The 21,116-nt window shown below is 36.3% G+C and overlaps 1 protein-coding gene across 6 annotated transcripts; it reads right to left on the bottom strand.

Annotated features, from left to right (window-relative positions):
* Nucleotides 1-5,309: 5,309 nt before the first annotated feature.
* CRS1 (maize chloroplast splicing factor-like protein) lies at nucleotides 5,310-20,865 on the bottom strand. 6 transcript variants are annotated; one of them, XR_015176336.1, is made up of 10 exons: nucleotides 19,963-20,865; nucleotides 13,008-13,521; nucleotides 12,709-12,839; nucleotides 11,449-11,802; nucleotides 11,188-11,344; nucleotides 7,422-7,714; nucleotides 7,207-7,266; nucleotides 6,927-7,089; nucleotides 6,076-6,209; nucleotides 5,321-5,988 (listed from the first exon to the last, which is right to left on the bottom strand). XR_015176336.1 is itself a non-coding variant. In XM_086434077.1 (9 exons), the coding sequence occupies exons 1-8, from the start codon at nucleotides 20,812-20,814 to the stop codon at nucleotides 7,033-7,035; spliced, it is 2,418 nt and encodes an 805-aa protein (XP_086290203.1). In that variant the 5' UTR covers nucleotides 20,815-20,865; the 3' UTR covers nucleotides 5,323-5,988; nucleotides 6,995-7,032. The 6 variants fall into 6 exon arrangements, 2 of the variants coding, with proteins under 2 accessions (XP_086290201.1, XP_086290203.1); XR_015176337.1 differs by having other exon boundaries at nucleotides 5,322-5,988; nucleotides 6,995-7,089; XR_015176335.1 differs by having other exon boundaries at nucleotides 5,312-5,988; nucleotides 6,076-7,089.
* Between the last annotated feature and the right edge of the window lie 251 nt (nucleotides 20,866-21,116).

Raw genomic sequence — 21,116 nt, 5'->3', positions numbered from 1 at the left:
GAGGGCGCTTTCACAGTGATTCTTGATGAATCAATGAAACCACGAAGAAACCCGGATTCTTGATGAAGTAGTGAAATCACGAATGAGAGAGAAACCTAGAGAAGGTGAAATAAAGACAGAATGTGAGAGAGGGTGAGATAGAGAGAGGAATGAGAGGGAAATAAAATGAAAGAGAGGTCAGGGAAATTAAATGTAGCACAGGAAATATGAATTGTGTACCCCACTATTTTGTTTTTGTTTGTATTTTACAAAACTGTTATAACTCAGCTGTTTGTATTGTGTACCCCTTTCAGCACCAAACATTTTAGCCAATCATTTTTGTCCTACATAGGTTAGAAGTTTTGGAATGGGCTGATTTTTGGTGAGGACGATCTCTACGGTGAGGAGTCAGCCCATTCCAAAACTTCTAACCCTATGTTTACAAGTTGAAAAATCATGGACCATCCATTTTTTGTAAACCATTTTTGATGGGGTTAGAAGTTCTGGAATGGGCTGATTTTTGGTGATGATGATCTCCTCACCGTAGAGATCATCCTCACCAAAAATCAGCCTATTCCAAAACTTCTAATCCATGTTTTGAAAAATGTTTTGTCAAAATGTTTGGTGCTGAAGATTTCCCTATATATATGGGGGCGGTTCAAGGGACATATGTAAAAATAATGGTTTTTCAAAATATGGGTTAGAAGTTTTGGATTGAGCTAATTTTTTACAAGGATGGTCATTATGATGAAAAGATCATCCTCACAAAAAAATCAGCTCAATCTGAAATTTCTAAATCCATCAAAAGTGATTTACAAATTATTAAAAAAAATTGGCAAAAAATCGACGGTTCACATTCCAAATCACTTTTAATGGGGTTAGAAGTTTTAGATTTTACTGAATTTTTTTTTTTTTTGGATGATCTTCCCATCATAGAGATCATCCTCACAAAAAATCAGATCAATCCAAAACTTCTAACCTATATTTTGAAAATTTATTAATGTTACATTGTTTTTACATATGTCCCTTGATCCTAACCCTATATAATATATATATATCAGCCCATTCTAAAACTTCTAACCCCATCACAAATGATTTATAAAAAATGGATTGTCCGCAATTTTTCAACTTGTAAACATGGGGTTAGAAGTTTTGAAATGGGCTAATTTTTAGGGAGGATGATCTCCTCAAGGGAGGATGATTTCCTCGGTGAGGAGATCATTCTCCCCAAAAATCAGCCCATTCCAAAACTTCTAACCCATATAGGACAAAACATGTTGGGCAAAATGTTGGGTGCGTAACATTTCCCATATATATATATGGGTCCCGTTCACCACCCTACGCTTTACCAAACATGTGTTTGTCCTACATGGGTTAGAAGTTTTGGAATAAGCTGATTTTTGGTGAGGATGATCTCTATGGTGAGGAGATCATCCTCACAAAAAATCAGCCCATTCCAAAACTTCTAACCCCATAAAAAATGATTTACAAAAAATGGACGATCCACGATTTTTCAACTTGTAAACATGAGGCTAGAAATTTCGGAATAGGCTGATTTTTAGTGAGGATAATCTGTACGATAACTTCTAACCCATGTAGGACAAAACACGTTTGGTAAAGCGTAGGTTAAAGTGTAGGGTGTTGAACATTTCCCATATATATATATATATATATATATATTGGGTAGCGTTCAATGGCTAACTTTTTGGCAAAACATTTTTCAAAACATGAGTTAGAAGTTTTGGAATCGGCTGATTTTTGGTGAGGATGATCTCTACGGTGAGGAGATCATCCTCACCAAAAATCAGCCCATTCCAAAACTTCTAACCCATGTTTACAAGTTGAAAAATCGTGGACCGTCCATTTTTTGTAAACTATTTTTGATGGGGTTAGAAGTTTTGGAATTGGCTGATTTTTGGTGATGATGATCTTCTCACCGTAGAGATCATCCTCACCAAAAATCAGCCCATTCCAAAACTTCTAACTCATGTTTTGAAAAATGTTTTGCCAAAAAGTTAGCCATTGAACCCTACCCATATATATATATATATATATATATATATATATAAAAGGTCAGGATTAGGATTTTCCTTTTCTAGGCAGGTAAGAAACTACTTTTTAAGCTAAAACTTTGGGCTAAGAAGATCAATTTTTCGATTTTTTTAGGGCGGACCTTACTCTATTCCTTCGAAAAGGAATAGCGATCCGGGTCGGTGAGGGAAGGGGTGACCCCCTTTCCCTTAACAAGGACCGGTTTCCCCCCTAACCCCCTTGGGGGGAGTAGCTCAGAGCTACATAAAGCAATTAACTCGAGGAAAAACCCGAAGGACTAGACTCGAACTCCTGATTTTAACTCAAAAAGTAGTTTTCTCTCTTGCCGGCCTGAGTGTAGTACTGCTACCACACTATGAGTTTATACTTCATTTAACCTCGGCAAGGTTAATTGAAGGCTATCCATACCCCCCCCCCCCCCGAAGGTGAAATAGAGCTAGAAGGAGGCCCTCGCCCCGGGAAGGGGTCGAGGATACTTAGCATTTAAAAGCTAGTCACTAGACATAAAAGGGAAAACAGCTGGCAAACACTAGACTTAGAAGCACTAAACTTGAAGCTGCCTTAGGGGCCCCATCAAGAGACAGACTTCTTACTCTAACTAGTTAAGAAAGAGCTTCTTATTCAAGTGCTAGTTAAGAAAGATCTTATAACTCAAGTACTAGACAGAAAGAACAACTCTCACTTTAGCTACTAATATAAGGTCTCGTTCGGCACCCAACATTTTGCCCAACAATTTGCCCAACATGTTTTGTCCTACATGGGTTAGAAGTTTTGGAATAGGCTGATTTTTGGTGAGGATGATCTCTATGGTGAGAAGATCATACTCACAAAAAATCAGCCCATTCTAAAACCTCGAACCCCATCACAAATGATTTATAAAAAATGGACGGTCCACAATTTTTCAACTTGTAAACATGGGTTTAGAAGTTTTGGAATGAACTAATTTTTGGTGAGGATGATCTTCTAACCGTAGAGATCATCCTCACCAAAAATTAGCCCATTCCAAAACTTCTAACTCATGTAGGACAAAACATGTTGGGCAAATGGTTATATATATATATATGGAAATGTTCAGCACCCAACAATTTGCCCAACATGTTTTGTCCTACATAGGTTAGAAGTTTTGGAATGGGCTGATTTTTGGTAAGGATGATCTGGTGTAGAGATCATCCTCACCAAAAATTAGCCCATTCCAAAACTTCTAACCCCATCACAAATGGTTTACAAAAAATGGATGGTCCACGATTTTTCAACTTGTAAACATGGGGTTAGACGTTTTGTAATGGGCTGATTTTTGGTGAGGACGTAGAGATCATCCTCACCAAAAATCAGCCCATTCCAAAACTTCTAACCTACGTAGGACAAAACATGTTGGGCAAATTGTTGGGTAAATGGTTGGGTACTGAACATTTCCATATATATATATATATATATATATATATAACTTGGGTCCCGTTCGGCACCCTAAGTTTTACCACACACTTTAACAAACGCGTTTTGTCTTACATGGGTTAGAAGTTTCGGAATGAGCTGATTTTTGGTGAGGATGATCTCTATGGTGAGGAGATCATCCTCACCAAAAATCAGCTCATTCCAAAACTTCTAACCCCATCAAAATTGATTTACAAAAAATGGACGGTCCACGATTTTTCAACGTGTAAACATGGGGCTAAACATTTCGGAATGGGCTGATTTTTGGGGAGGATGATCTTCTAATCATAGAGATCATCCTCACCAAAAATCAGCTCATTCCAAAATTTCTAACCCATGTAAGACAAAAAACGTTTGTTAAAGTGTGTGGTAAAACTTAGGGTGCTGAACATTTCCCATATAACTTAGCTATGTTTTATTATATATATATAGGGTCCCGTTTGGCACCCAACAATTTGCCCAACATGTTTTGTCCTACATGGCTTAGAAGTTTTCAAATATGATGATTTTTTGTGAGGATGATCTTTATGGTATAGAGATCATCCTCACCAAAAATCATCATATTTCTAAACTTCTATCCCCATCACAAATGGTTTACAAAAAATGGACAGTTCATGATTTTTTATCTTGTAAACATGGGGTTAGAAGTTTTGGAATTAGCTGATTTTTGGTGAGGATGATCTCTTGACCATAGAGATCATTCTCACCTAAAATCAGCCCATTCCAACACTTTTAAACGATGTAGGACAAAACACGTTGGGCAAAGCGTAGGGTAAATAGTAGGGTGCCGAATATTTCCCATATATATACCCTACATGATTTTATACCATATATATGGGAAATGTTCGGCACCCTACTATTTACCCTACGCTTTGCCCAACGTGTTTTGTCCTACATGATTTAAAAGTTTTGGAATGGGCTGATTTTAGGTGAGGATGATATTTACGTTAGAAGATCATCCTCACAAAAAATCAGCCCATTCCGAATTTTCTAACCCCATGTTTACAAGTTGAAAAATCGTGGATCATCCATTTTTTATAAATCATCTTTGATAAGGTTAGAAGTTTTGGAATAGGCTGATTTTTGGTGAGGATGATCTCTATGAGGATGATCTCCTCATCATAGAGATCATCCTCACAAAAAATCAGCTTATTCCAAAACTTCTAACCCACACAGGACAAAACACGTTGGGCAAAGCTTAGGGTAAATAGTAGGGTATATATATATATATCCAAAATGTTTGTTGTTGAACATTTCCCGTATCTATATATATATATATGTGGATTGGGATTTGTTTACCCCTAAAAATGACTCATGAAAAAAACACATGATCTCAACCCTTTAACATAAAATCCAATGGTTGAGATTTATGAATATCTTGATAACACAAATCTTATAAATACTTATCCCGAGAATAAATCTCAATCATTGGATTTTTTGTTTAAAGTGTTGGTATCATATGTTTTTTCCATAAGTCATTCTTAGAAATCAAGCGATCTTGACCCTATATGTACATATATGGACAAGATTGCCAACCAATTATATCACCAATGTAGTCAACAAATTTTGAAAATATAGATTAGAAGTTTCAAAATGGACTGCTTTTTTGTGATGATGATCTCTTTTAAAATCAGTCCATTCTAAAACTTTTAACCTCATCAAAAGTGATTTATAAAAAATATGTAGAGTCCACAATTCTTCAACATGTAAATTCGGGTTAAAAGTTTTAGGAGTTCACCGTAGAGATGATCCTCACAAATACATCAGCCCATTCCAAAATTTCTAATCCATATAAGGGTATAGGACAAAATGCGTTGACTTTAAAGTTTGCCTTGTGGGTTGACTAGTGATCATGTCTCATATATACGTCTTAAGGATAAAAATATTAAAAGCATTTTTGGAAATCCAAAATCCTGAACATTAACATATATATAAATATATGTGGGTAGGCTCCACAGCCAACGTTAGAGAGCCAACATGCCTCAAAACTTTTTATAAAAGAATATAGACAATAGATGGTTGACATCATTCAATGGGATACAAAAGTTTCTCTGGTAGCAACATAGGGTACTACTGTCCACACATCGTGATTAAGGTCAGTATCCAAGTCCCTCTTAAATTACTGGTATGGGACCATTGTTAAAAGAAAAATGTTCACTAAGGTAAGATGAATGGATTCACATCAGCAGACATGGTCTACTAATGTAGCCTCTGTATCCAGGATCCCATTTTGATAGAGATTGTGCACAACGGTTGTTTCGAGTTGGATCAAACAACACTCTTAGACATCTTGGATGAAGCCACAGCATTATTGCTTCAATGCTGGATCGAGCCATGTCTCAGTTTACATGTCTTGGCCACCTATCACCTTCTTCACTGCTCCAATTCGTTAGCATGTGATCTCACTCTCACCAGCAGATTATCTTACCTGCTATTATTGCTATTATTTATCTTTCGCCCTTGATCAGTCCCCCTGAGTCAATCTTGACTACAGTTATTTTCTGCTATTATAAGTTGGATTCCGACCTGTAATGAGCCATTAAATGGATGAAGCACAACTCTACACATCAATAAAATAAATCAAATCAAATCAAATAAAAGAATGATGCCCACCCTGTTATTTTGACCAAAACCAAAATTACTATTTTTGGGACTATGCCAGCTACAAGAAATGGCATTATTTAAATCATCCTCATTGTCATCAGATCCATGTTAAGATTTTGACTTTATTTTACGCTGTTGTCAACCTGAAGCATCATTTGAACGGTCTATACGAATCAAAAATCAATTCAGTTGAACATTGGAATAATGTACTGGAGTAATTTTAAAATTTTACATTATTTGCTAAATTTCGAAACTTCCAATGCTATTACTTCCTCTTCCACAATGTCTTAAAAATAAATAAATAAATAATAAATAGATAAAGGACAGAATGAAAGAAAAAAAGAGAGGAAAGAAAAAGAGAGGAAAGAAATGAAAACCAAAGAACAAAACACTGGTTATTTCTTGAACAATTTACTCCATAAATAAGCCATAAGATGCTTATTATGGCTACACTATCCAACGATTCCTTTCCTTAAGAGAGATGGATATTCTTCTCTATCCATATGCTCCAACAAACAGTAAACAACAGCAGACTCCATAGAATCATCTAGCTGGATCTAAAGAGAAAAAGTGGGGAAAGGTCCATATTTTAATTTATCTTAGGATTTATAAAGATATTAAAAATTAAAAAAAAAAAAAAAAATCAATACTTTAAACTTCAATTTACCACAACTATAGGAATGTGAAGCATATTAAACACCTTAGTGTACAAGTTGTATGTTACATGAGAAATTTTCAATTTTTCTTCTAAACCTGAGGGATTTTAGCAAAGCTCTCAACAATGATGGTACTCGACTAGATTTGTTCCAGGTGCTGAAAAAGAAATGTAGATAAGCAAAGCTCCAAGAAAGATAACTTACTTGAGTTACAATAACTTGTGGAATTTCTCAGATAGGTGGAAATTTGTTTCATTGGGTAATGCACATACCTCTTCCACTAAAATCAAAATGAGGTCTCCTGATGTCTTCATGGATTCTCAGATTCTCTGGGAGTTGCTTCTTCGGTTCTTCTCAGCAGATGCCTCTACAAATTCCATTAAGAAGAAAGAATCAATAATTTTGTTTTGAGGGATCAATCTGCCTAGAGCTGATACTACCATTTGTGATAGTGAGGTATAGAAGACAAAGTTCAGAGGCATACTAGTTTGCGTTGCAAATCTGAGATCATCCGTTGTCTCTGATACACGAAGAATTTCAATGACTGGGAAAAAAAAAACAATGATTAATTTACTAATAGATCAAAATAGGTCTCCCCACCCCCACATGCATGCAACACACACACACACATTATGGTGATGATGAATTCAATGGAAAAAAAATAGAAAAAGAAAAGAAGACTAGAGGATGTTTAGTTACTCCTATTCTTTGCATTCCAAGTGAACGCTGTAATGCTTCTCGTTTCGTTAGAAGATTTCCAGGAAGTAACTTCAACGGTCGCCGATAATTTTTCCCACGGTAAAGAACTATTGCATGACCTTTTTGTAATTTCTCGATTGCAATGAGTAGTCCGCCACTCTCTATCTCAAGCAGAATTGCGGTCTGAATAACTTGCGAATACATTCTCTGCATTGTAATCACCTTCACAACTTCTCTGTGCTTCCAATGTTGATGCATGCTTTCTATTACACCATCAAAAACCCCACGTCTTCCTGATAAGGTTGGTTCTTCTACATGTTAGAATGGCCACACAAAACAATTTTGACATCTGCACTAAATAGTTAGCCAACTACTTTTCATAGAAGATGTAGAAGACCAAGTACAAACTGCATGTAGGCAAAGATGTGGGAGCAATTCAGATCTGAAAAACAGTATGCATCCACTATACAGATATAACTCTTTGTATCATTAAAAGGCTACAAGGTAAGGGTTAAGATTCCTCGATACAGAAGGCTCTTGTCATTGCATGTTTTCTTATTATTGAAGAGAATTTAATAATGAGATATTTTGAATGTATTAATTGATGTATTGAAGAGTATTTTTGTAATCTAAAAACTATTAACTAATGTCATTAACTATTACAAAAGTTTTAAACTATTACTTAATGAGAATTTGTGTCAACAATACTCTCACTTCTCTCATTATAATGGGAAAGATTATTACTGGATAAAATTTAAGGGTACTTTTGTAACTTATTTGTCAATTAATGTTATTTAAGGGTATTTTTGTAATTTGAGAAAAAAGCTAGCGCAACGTGGTTTGGTGTCAATGATACTAACCCTTCTCTCATTATAATAGTGAGATTTAATGTAACATGGAGCATTTTTGGAATTAAAAAAAAACAATGAATATGAATTTGGTGTCAACAATACTCTGCTCTGCCCTCCCTCATATGATAGTAGCACTGTAACAAGGACATAAAATTTCTATGGCATCTTCCATGTTGAACACATATCAACACATAGACACATACCTCAATACACCTTAACACTAAGTGTAACATGTATGGGAGTCTCACCCCTCTATTTAATGATTTTCTATAGGAGAATGATTTCTCAAAAAGGCAGATGATAATCCATCCATCATCTTTACACAAATATATTTATTAAACATTACCTAGTTTGGTATGAGAAATCTACCTATATGTCATTCAATATTTTTCACTGAAACAATCTAAGGTAAATATAGCTATAGTATTATATTGTAATGCACATGGACAAGTGTGTTAGGATCTATCTGTTAGAGCTTCGAACTTCTACTTAAGGATTATGTGCCTGGGAGAAGCAAAAGCCTAAAGCCTGGGAAGCTGCGTCTGGGTGAATCTTGTTTATAACAGAAGCCGTAGAAGTACTAGGCTTCGCATAGAAGCCTGAAAAGCCTGTTTGTTTCATAGCTTTTATTTACTGGATTATGAAAAAATGACCAGAATGCCCTTACATGTAAAAAAAAAAAACTGTAAAATGCAATATTTTGACAAAAATCTTGATAATTGTTCATACAAATCTAGGAAAATATATAATATAAACTTGTCATCAACACGTTTTAATCTATTACATGTCTTCAATCAACGATGAAGTAAAAAATACTACTATTGAAACAGTAATTAAAATAAAAACAAACATTAGAAGTAAAAATACTACTATCTAAACTCCATATTCACAACTCTGAAATATTTCTCAAGAAATCTACTTCCTATTTGTTTGGTTCGATTTCAACCTTAGTTAGTCAAAAGGAGAAGATTGAAAAAAAGAAAAAAAAAAAGAGAAGAAATAGATGTCGCAAGAGCAAAGACTAACCCATATACCATGAAAGAAAAAGAAAAATGTAGATATGAGACAATTGGAGGATGTCAGGTTGATAGTATTTTAATTCATCGATGGTTCTCTCTTTTTCCGATTAGCAACAAGTTCTGATTTTGGTTAAAAAATAAATTGTAACCACATAAAGGATTTGAACAAAATCGTAAGTTCAGGTGATTTCACAAGTAATACTACCCATAATACTTTATTGAGTTCATATTAAAAATCACCATGAAAAAATGCTTCATTAAGCAAGTACTAAAAGGTATCATCCTCTGTTCAAATTCGAGTTAATGTCTACCAAGAGCATAATATGACGGGAAAAAAATTAAGTAATGATAAAAGTGTTTTTGCTTCAGCAACAGAGCTGCTATTTTGTTTCGAAGAAAACTCGATGATTTGGAAGATATTTGAAATAGAGGCTACTGACAACATTGGTAGGATAGACAAGAAGAATCAATGAGATTGAAAGAAAGGAGGAGATGGTTGACCAATCAATAGGGCTGTCAATGGAATTTGATTCCAATTGGATAAAGGGGGATCCAGAATCAATCGAACGACAATCAGATAGGATCTAGGACAAATCCAATATGAAATTGGATTGTAATCATTGGACATTTATAGGTTTGAGTTTTATTGGATGCCAAAACTTCCTTCAAATCCCTTCTTGGGTCTAGTCCAGATTTGATCTGATCCGATTTATCTTATATTGTTGGACCAAAGCATGGTTGATCGGTTGATCCAGCATTAATATGATATCTTATGCAATGGTATTCTTATCAGATCAATTATTAGATCCAAAAAACCTCATTATGGTTAGTATAACTGTTCTTATGTCAATTCCATGGTTCTGTTAATTAGTAGTAGTAGTTAAAGAGTTCTATTAGTTTATGCTTGTATTCTCTATATGAGTGCTCAACAAGTTTCCAGAAAATTAAAGTTGTGTGGTCGCTTAGAAAGCAAGTTCCCCTGATAGTTACCTGTTTTGTTTTCTTTGCCTTTTTTTTTTTATTATTATGTGTGCTTTGAAGTTGTGATTCCGTAAATCTGATTTCCTATTTTTTATTTTTTTGGTAAGTAGATCAATTGTATTAAAAGAAGGACCGGTTGAGGTAACCAGCCAAGGTACAACAAAAGCATACAATGAGAAAAATAAGAAAACAACAAATAACGGTAAAAACAAAGCACCTAATTATAGCATCCTATCTAAATGTGAAATCGTCAAAGAACACCCCTTTAAAATTCACCTCCAATTTACTCCAAATAAACATGAGGCCAAGCACCTCCATGATAATATCTTGACACCCCTTCACCTTTCCATTGAAGACTCTTCTGTTTCTTTCTTGTCAGACTACCCAACACACAGCAAAAGGGGTAATAAACCATAAGTATCTTTTCTTACGCACGAAAGGATTTTGGTTCCAGATTTGAAAAAGAGATAAAACTGAGTTAGGAAGCACCCATGAGCAGTTGAATGGGTACAAGAAATGACCCAAAATCTTACTCACCAAAGGACAATGAAGCAACATATGAGAGATCGATTCCCCAGTTACTCCTCTGCCTTCAAATCATTAAGTGCAGAAATTTTAAATGTTTCCTAGCCTAAAACCAAACATCCATAAATCTATTTTTAGCCAAATATTAGGGCCACTTATTTCCATTAGCTTATTAGTGCACCTAAACCGGAACCCTAATCCCTAATCTCCAACCCATTGAACTGTATATTCCAGCATATAAAACCCTTGTTCAATCCCAATAAAAATACCCATCCCACAGTTTTGCATCAATAATCCATCATTTTTTCAGAAAACTAGAAGCAGAATCTATGGAACTTCCAGAGGGGAAAAAAAATGAAATTATATCATTAGAAGTATAATTTCCCTTACCAAGCACCAAGGTTTTATCCATTTTTAGGCCTATCTTATGGAAACATTGTCTCTCCTCTTCAGTGATCATTTCTTGATCAGCAGGCTCCTCAGCAGGTCTCCACTCAGAATTAAGCTTTGATAACTCTTTTGCTGATCTCTCGATCTTCAGCTTGAGCTAAACATGAAAAATAAGAATGGTCCATTAGCACCATTTCCAGTTTCCATACAATTAGCAAATCATAATCAAATGAGAATACAAGATAACAAGATGAATCATACAAGGAAAAGTTTTCGCTCTTGCTTTCTCAATTCCTTTTCTAACCCCTCTTTTTCAGCCAGAAATTGAACATCAATCTTCGTATTTCCATTGTTGAAGAGCCCATAATATTTTGTTTGTATATCTTGGAATTCTGAAAAAGTTCCGACAGTACTGGTGTTTTCAACTGTTTCATCTGTAACAAAAAACGATTCAATTGCTTTCCACCGTGCCCTTTCTTCATGCAATTGGCATCTCTTGAGCTCTTTTTCTCTGTCCACAACCAAATTTGCTACTGTAGAAGGTAGAAAGTCCTTGCCTCTATAAAATATAATAAAGAATTTATTGCGTAATATCAGAACACCTCCTGTAAGACGCTGCATTATCAAGACATCTCCGTTAAGTAAAAATATATTCACGGACCACATACTCACAAGTTAATCTATAATCACATTGATCCTGATTTTCAAGGTCAGCAATATAACCCAGTATTTCCAAATACAGATATGAAATACCATTTTCTTAAACATTGATCAACTAAGTTCTTGCATCTTCTATATCAAAATATTGTCAAATTTGAAATTGATGGATACGGACAAATCACCTACCGAAAAAAAAGACATGGTATTTGCATTTTAAAGAAAATTCATTTAATTTCCCCACTTCGGAACATTTAGAAATGACATTTGAAATAAAACATGAAATGTTTTCTATTGAAAGATTTTGACTTTTTAACAACATTCTAGTTGTTTGCATAGTCCCACATCGCCTAGGTACTCTTGGGTTGTGCAATGTATAAAGCAAAGGCAATCCTCTCCTTGCAAGCCGGTTAGGCCCATGGGCTTTAATATGTTATCAGAGCGGGTGTACCTTAGGGATGGGTCGGATTAGTATCTCCAGCCTTGCATGGAGGGGGAGAACCGAGTGTCTCCAGCCCTTGAGCTGAAGGGGAGTGTTAGCATAGTCCCACATCGCCTGGGTATCTTGGGTTGTGCAATGTATAAAGTGGGGGCAACCCTCTCCTTGTAAGCCAATTTTCAAGGATGATTTAGGCCCATGGGTTTTAACCCTAGTAACCATTAAGCCATACATGTCAACAGTATGGAGCATTAATCACCAATAGTTAGAATTTGCCTGCTTAGTAAAGATTAACAATGCATAAAATACTATCTTAAACAAACTATATGCCAAAGTGGAATAATTGAATTCTACCAAAGCAAGAATCACACTCTTAAAGAAAATGCATTTAAAACCGAAGAAATTTCTGCAATAATCAAACTTGCCTTGAGCTCCCATGCCATTTGTTCATTGTTGGTATTCGGGATTCCCCACTTCACTGCAATCTTCACTATAAGACTTTTCTCCCATAACTTTATGATGGCAGAAGCCAATCCTTGAAGCTTTGTGTTTCTTCCTTTTGTGAGATAGGATTAAACATAAATCATTAGAACCTTTATAAGCTAAGGAAAACAAGTAGAATCCATAGAAACCTTACATTATGCAAAAAAATAACCAAAAAAAAAAAAAAACTGATAATCACAGAGAAATGATACGTAAAGCTCGCATAAGGGAAAGTAATTACCAAGAACAAAATGAGTAGGCAAAGGACGAGCAAGCTTCCTCAAGTAAGTCAGCTCGTCATTTGTTAGAGTTGGTCTAACATGGGGAGGACAACGCCTTAATGGTGTCCTAAAGCCACGAACTACCTCTGGGAGCAAATCTGCATCTACGGGAAGAGGCTTTGGATACCACCAGTCAACAAAACGAGGCCCTAATCCGTCCAATAATCTGTCAGCTTCTCTCTCATACAATGTACCATTGACTGATTGAAGAGCTAAATTTTCTTCAACAAAAGTAGGAAGAGAATCCTCCACTCTATTCTGTCCATCTACGATAATTTCCTTAGTTCCTATATTAGATATGGCAACGTTGTCTTCAGTTTTCACAAGATTGACTTCTGAGAGAAATGTTTCTACAGAACTAGCATGACGTGAATGTAACTTTGGAAAAGCTTTTGAAGTTAAATCATAATTGCATCCTCTGTAAACAACAAGGGATTCTTTCTTACTCCAAACTACCAACCCACCAGTCTTGATCTGTTTAATGAACAAGAGAATGGAATAAGCTACATAAAATAGCAAATTCACAGAGTTAGTCGGAGCCCAACCAAAGTTACTTTCGAATCCACCCAATAAATATTGCCTCAGAAAACAATCAAATCCTGATTTTTAACATTATTAAGCATTGAATTAAATCAGAAAATTTAAGAGTTTCAAAATTTCTTGGGCAATTTTTCATACCCTTCCAAATTTTGGTGTTTATATTACCCACTAATTTTCAAACTGATGAAATGCCCCCATGATCTTCTGTAAGAAACTACTGAACGATGACAAATATGAGCGAAGTATTCTCATCTTCAACCTATTACTAAAAGGACATGTCTTTTCCCCAAAAGCCCATTTTCTTCAACCTTGAGGTTGAAAACAAGGTGACTCCTTCAATATTTTTGTAGTGTTGAGATTTTAGGCAAGGACTAGGGACTACAAAGTAAATCACTGAGAAGAAAATAATTGAAGTTTTTACCCCGAACGTGCTAGTTAGCTTAGTTGGTAAAGTCTATGAGTGATAATACCATATGCTTGTGTTCAATTCACATTATCAATGAGTTACTGATCTCATTAAAAACAAGCTTACCAATAAAAAAAGAAGTTTTTACCCTAGAGGAATTTTCCAATAAATCAAAGGTCAAGAAAGATGGGTTTTGGGGGGAAAAACCAAGTGTCGTTGGCAAGAGGTTGAAGACGAGGGTGTTATTTTCTGTTAGTCTCTCCCATAAGGCTGCAATCAAGGAGCATATTTCATCAGTTTGAAAACCTAGAAGAGCATCTCAGTACACTCAAAAAATCCAGAAGGATATGTCAAAATTACCGAAACTTGTATAAGATATCAATATAAGCATATGTCAGAAAATAGAAACCCAACAAATTGACAGTCTCCGCATTACAACTTACTTGTCAATGGGATTAGTAGAGAATCAAACCAGTTTAGAGCAAATAGAAGAGAAGAAGAAGAGAAGAGATAAGGAGAAGGAGAAGATTGGAGACAAAGAGAGAGAGAGCCGAACATAATAAAAACAGTAGGGTTCGACTCCTCCTCTAATATGTTAAAAAGCAATAATAAGAAAAAGATGTGGGGCCATCAATCCATTACATACGCCAATAGCAAAAGGGGGCCCATAGGACTGCCGCACATAATAGAAAGGGCCCATAGGGTTGTTGCACATAATAGAAACAACCCTAAGGGCTGACACACAAAAAGAAAAAATTCTGCAGAATTCTAACACTCCCCCTCAAGCTGGAGCATACACATCAAAGATGCCCAGCTTGATACATAAAGAAGAAAAAGATATGCAAGATAAGGGCTTAGTAAGAAAATCAGCCAACTGATCATTCAACTTGACATAGGGTGTGATAATCTATTTACACGTGAGTAAATCCCGAATAAAGTGACAATCAACTTTAATATGCTTGGTACGTTCATGGAAGACAATGTTGTTGGCAATAAAGATGGTTGCATGATTGTCACAATACATCTACATAGTTAATGTAGCATCAACACCCATGTTGTGAAGAAAAGAATGAACCCATAACATCTCAAAAGTAGTGCGGATCATTACACAATATCCAGCTTCAGCATTAGAGCGAACCACAATATTTTGCTTCTTACTACACCAAGTAACAAGATTTCTACCAACAAAGGTGCAATAATCAGAGGTGGATCGACAATCAAAATGACTCCCGGCTCAATCAGCATTAAAGTATTCAGAAATAGTCAAGGAAGAGGAAAGACGATACAAGACACTCTTTCCAAAAGCACTCTTCAGATAGCGTAGAATACGATAGATAGCTTCTCAATGAGGCTGTCGAAGGGCATGCATAAACCAACTTACCACTTCCACAACATAAGCAATATTAGGATGAGTAACTGTGAGATATATGAGCTTGCCAACCAACCGCCTGTACCTCCCATTATACTTAAAAACTTCTCCCTGTTCAGCATCAAGCTTGACAAAAGGATCCATGGGAGTATCATCTGGACGAGATCCTAGAGTACCCGTCTCAAATAATAAGTCCAACATATACTTGGCACAGAGTGAGTCCATCCTTGGAACATGCAACCCCAATCCCAAGAAAACAACAAAGCAGGCCCAAGCCTTTTGTATGATACTGAGTACTCAAATGAGCCTTTAACTGAGCAATACTAACAGATTCACTACCAGTGATAATAATGTCAACTACATACACAATAAGAACGATAGTACCTAAGGTAGAATGTCGAGTAAATATAAAATGATCAGAGGTGGAACGCTGAAAACCATAAAGAAGCACCACATAGCTAAATTTTCAAACCAAGAACGTGGAGACTGTTTCAGTTAATACAACGCCTTCTTCAGCCTACATACAAGATGTTCATTCCCTTCAATTACATAACTGGGTGCTAATCCATATACACTTCCTCTTGAAAATCTCCATGAACGAATGCATTGTTTATGTCTAGTTGGTAAAGTGGCCAGTTAAAACTTACTGTGACAAATAGAAGAATTCTAACAGAGTTGAGGAGAGCAACAGGTGAAAAGGTCTCACAATAGTTTACATCACAAGTCTGAGTATACCCTTTAGCCACCAATCGAGCCTTAAGACAATCAACAGAGCCATCAAGTTAATACTTTACCGCACCCAATGGCAACCAACAGTGGTCTTCCCGGAAGGAAGAGTAGTGAGATCCCATGTCTGATTCTGATAAGGAGCACGCATCTTGTCATCCATAACAAGTTTCCATCCAAGAGAAGTAAGAGCCTGGCGATAAGTACTAGGAACAAAAAAGTAAAGGAAAGGCGATGACAAGATACAAAATTAGAAATAAGATGTTGAGTGCAGGAACGAATATCTTTCCACAATGCAATAGGTAACGTGAAGGATGAAGGCGGTGTGCAAGGATGTGGAAGGCCTTCAGAAGAAGCAAAAGGTCGAGGATATACAATTAGGTGCGAGTGACATCCAAAAGATGACGAAGTTTACGTTCAACAGTGCCATATAGTTTTGGGTATATTCAAAAACACTGTCAAAACGAAAAAATTTAACACGAATGTCTGAATGGCCTACATCAAATGGACTACCCCAAATGTCTAAATGAATTATATCAAAAGGATTCAATTGACGACTCTCTAGACTAAGAGGAAACCTATTAAGGTGATGCTTGCCAAACTGACAAGCCTCACATTCTAATACTGAAATTGGACTCAATATGGGAACAATTTGACGCAACTTCTGCAATGACGGGTGACCCAAGCGATAATGCCACTATAAAAAAGAGATGGAAGCACTCAAAGCAGGAACTGGCTCATCACAGTCCAGAAAATATAGCCTATTCCATTTATATTCCGAACCAATCATCTTCTTCGTTCTGAGGTCCTGAAAAACACAAGAGGTAGTGGAAAATGTTACAGAATAGTTTAGTGCTTTTGTTAACTAACTTACAGATAGAAGATTAAAAGGAAAGTCAGGAACAAATAAGTCAAAAGTGAGTGTCATGGAAATGGCAGGATGAAGATCACCAGTATTAAGGACAGGACGAGAAGAACCATTAACTAAAAATATGAGATATAGATGAATGAAAATTAGAAAAGATGGAGGAGGTACTAGACATGTAAGCACTAATACCAGAGTCAATAACTCGGGAAGATGATGGGGATTGAGCAACTACACAAACAGAATTACCTGTATTGACCATAGTTGTTGTGGGAGCAAATGAAAAAGAATGTAGACCTGAAAACTCCTAAAGGATCTAACTAAGTTGAGCAGAAGATTGTCCTATGACTCAAAATCAGTAATCAGTGGTTTGGAAGCAGATGATTGAGTAACAAATGTGGAAGACATCAACAGATGCATTATGGGCATAGTCAGGATGTTCCCATTTGTCCCAACAATAATCCTCAGTATGCCCTGTCTTATCACAATAGTTGTATTTCCAATTTAGACCTATCAGTACCACCACGAACCCCACGGGTTCCACCACGACCACCACAATTACCACTACGACCACCACCGCGAGTACAGCCACGTCCATTACGAGGAGTCTCATGAGGACCATCGCTGTAATGTTTATCCAGGGGTTTATCACTTTGTTTGGTAGTGAACATGCGCTCAAACAACTCGAACACTCGTCACATTACTCTCTTGAGAGTAAATATCAGCAAGAGAACTTCAAATCTTCTTTGGAGTATCAAGGAGTTCGACATTAGAAGCCACGGATGGTTCCATCCTTAACCAAAATCAAGTCATAACCAATGCATTTTCACTTCACCAATCTTCATAATTCTTTGAATCCTCAGAAGGAAGATCTTCAACAAGGTACTTCATTTTCTTCTTGGCTCGTAAGAACACCTTTATAGCGTGGGACCAAGAATGATAATTATTTCCATTCAACCGTACTGAAGTAATCTGCCTGATCGAATCATCAATTGAAGAACTACGTTCATCCATTTGAACAACCACTAAGAGGAACAAATACATAATGAGGGAGGCAACAACCGGTGTAAAAGACACCTAAGAGAGAGGTAGCAAGGGTAGAAGCATGATTTCAAAACTTGTCCGAAATTGAGACGTATCACCCAAGTTGTCTTGGCATCAGACATGGACGAGACAAACAAACAAGGTTTTTTGGTTTTGCGGAATCTCGGAAGAGATATAGAAATCTTGTTCGAGATATCTCAGACGAACGAGTTTTACCAATTTTCATGATTGAAACCTTATCATTTTCACCCCCAAATTGAGTTATGCTCCTCTTCTCAACCAAGTTGAAACTAAGAACAAAGGGTTTGGGTCTAAATGGGGTGAAAAACTTAATATCTTCATCAGATTTTTTAATTGGTTAAAAACTATCGTCTCAATGTCAAAACGAGATGACACAAACGAAAAGAGAAGCATCATCTGAGTCAACTCGATATTAGGCATGGACGAGACGAGACGAGACACGAAACCGAGCTTTAAAACCATGGGTAGAAGGTATAAGAAAAAACTCCAATTTTGGAAAAATCAAAAATCTAATTTTGGCTAAAAGAAACTAACTTAAACACCACCCAACGCAATTAAACCTTCGAAAAGGTCTCAAAAACAACACCACGCAACCCCAAAACTCATTCACAACCAACCACAATCACACAACCACGCCCTAGATACATATCTAGGGTTTATCTAGCACCACCACAACGAACCGAAGTTCATTTCACTACAAAACTGCAGAAATAAGGGTTTTAAACCCACAAAAAATAGGAGAGAAGAAAAAAAATATTGCTTTGATACCAAGTAGAGAATCAAAACAGTTTAGAGCAAATAAAAAAGAAGAAGAAGAAAAGAGATAGAGGAGAGGGAGAAGATTGGAGATAGAGAGAGAAAGCCAAACACAATAAAAACAGTAGGGTTCGGCTCTTCCTCTAATATATTAAAAAGTGATAATAAGAAAAATACGTGGAGCCCACCCCATTAATCCATTACATATGCCAATAGCAAAAGGGGGCCCATGGGGCTGCCGCACATGAAAGAAAGGGCCCATAGGGCTGTCGCACATAATAGAAACAGCCTTAGGAGCTGTCGCACAAAAAGAAAGAATTCTCCAGAATTCTAACAGGATCAACTATTCTAGGAAAACAAGGGTGTTATGCTACGTAAGCGCTTGTTGAAGGACTATATTCTCCAAAGAAAACAAAATACACTTAAGGAATAAAGGGACATATGTGATCAAATAGAACTAATGGAAAGTAACAATGGAGCCATTGAATAAGTTCCTTGTCCAATTTGGGTGTATAACAAGAAAAAATGGATGAAATAAATCTTTCAAAATGCTTAAAAAATATAATCATGTGGAAATGTTGTTAATTATATGAAGAATTTGTATGCGAAATCGAAAATACATACTAATGTTCTGAAAGAACTAAAGCTCAGAAGTGTAGAAATATTACCGATCAAAACGGAAATTATTGTAGCAGGCGTAAATTCCATCTTAACTAGGATAAAAATTAGTTAAATTTAAAGCTACATTGTATATCAAAACTTAATATAAATAATTATTAGTTTAATGTGTGGCAATGAAACTTAGATTCCCCATCTTTTGTAATTCTAAATATCCAGATGAGCAAATAAAGTTTTTAGAGTCTTGCTAGAGTAACATTGAAATTGACATCGTTTCACACATTGGTGGGCACAGAACCACAGATGCTTCTCACTCGTATCTTGATGAAAAGCATTTATGGTTATGTACACACATCCACGTCAGCAATGTTTGAAACGATGTCAATTTCAATGTTACTTCAGCATTTTCCAAGTTTTTATCCTCCATATTAGTTTTCATTTTAAAGACTGAATACAATTGAGCTAAGAAAATACTACACACAGTACAATGCAAGCTCTCTACCAAAATGAACAAAATGCAAAGCAAAGTGAAATAAACAATTCATTCAGGTAAAATCAAATGTACCCGACCTCAATGATTTCTTGTGCTCTGTCCATATTACGGCACAAGGGTAAATCGAATTTAAGCATGGCAAGCTCATTTTTCCTCCAAACCTTTCTAATCTCGTCAACAACAACTTGAGTCACCCCTGCTTTCTTAACCTTCACCCATTGTGTCATCTTCGCCGCATCACTCCTCAACCTCCTGAGATCAGTTTCAGGAAGACTCAATTCTGCCTTAGTCACCACTTTTTCCTTCTTCATTCTACCAAAAACAATCCTCTCCACCCTCGCTGCCCATGGCACTCTCGCTTCCAATTCCGAATCCACATCTTCACATACCCGTTCCAGTGGAACCCTGAATTCGAATTCTTCTGATTCATTTTGGGCTTCTTCGGAATTATGGAATTCTTGAAGTTTAGTAATGCTTTCCACGATTTTTCGCATTGCTTGCTTCCCTCTTCCCCCACTTACTTTATCATTCAGATTTCGATCGATTTTCTCATCGTAATCGACTTTTCTGATGTTCTTAGTTTTTTTAATCCTCGAGAGGTCTAAGACTTCACTTGAGGGAAGAAGGAGAGGACCTTTCATCCAAGGAGCAGTGGGCATTTTAAGGGTTTCATCTGTACAAGATGAGGATTCTGATAGAAATGAAAAATTAGAGTTTGGGGATTGAATTTCATTGTCGTTGTTGTTGTTGTTAGCTTTGAATGGGAGAACATTGAGAGGTTTGAAAGAAGTGTGTGGTTTTCTAGGGTTTTTGAAAGGATTTGGGGAAAGGGTATTAATGGAAGAGATGGGAATGTTGGAATTTGAGTTGTTGGGGAGATGAGTAATGTAGGATGGAAATGGAGGGGAGAGGAAGAGAGCTGTGGACATTTGGGACCTTTGGAAGTGTTCTGCAGTTACAAGGGTTGCTGCTGATTTTCTTGTTTTTGTGGATGTTTCAGTTGCAGCAGATATTTCCAATAATAACGGATCTGTTTTTTTTTTCCAACCCGGATCCGAAATGTTTGATTAATTCGATCCCAAAATCTTGCTGGCTATCGGACTATATCCAATAAATAAATATTAAAAAAAATGGGACACCACACCCACTTAAATCTTAAATGTCAATAATGTGTAAGTACACAAATACTCTTTTAAGTTTCATTATGTTTTACTGCACACTCACTGAACAA

Source organism: Akebia trifoliata, chromosome 3 (assembly GCF_017979445.1).
Source record: "Akebia trifoliata isolate Shusen 1 chromosome 3, ASM1797944v1, whole genome shotgun sequence".
Taxonomy (NCBI): Eukaryota; Viridiplantae; Streptophyta; class Magnoliopsida; order Ranunculales; family Lardizabalaceae; genus Akebia; species Akebia trifoliata.
The sequence above is the reverse complement of the archived record's forward strand: the minus strand, read 5'-3'. Positions and strand labels throughout refer to the sequence as shown.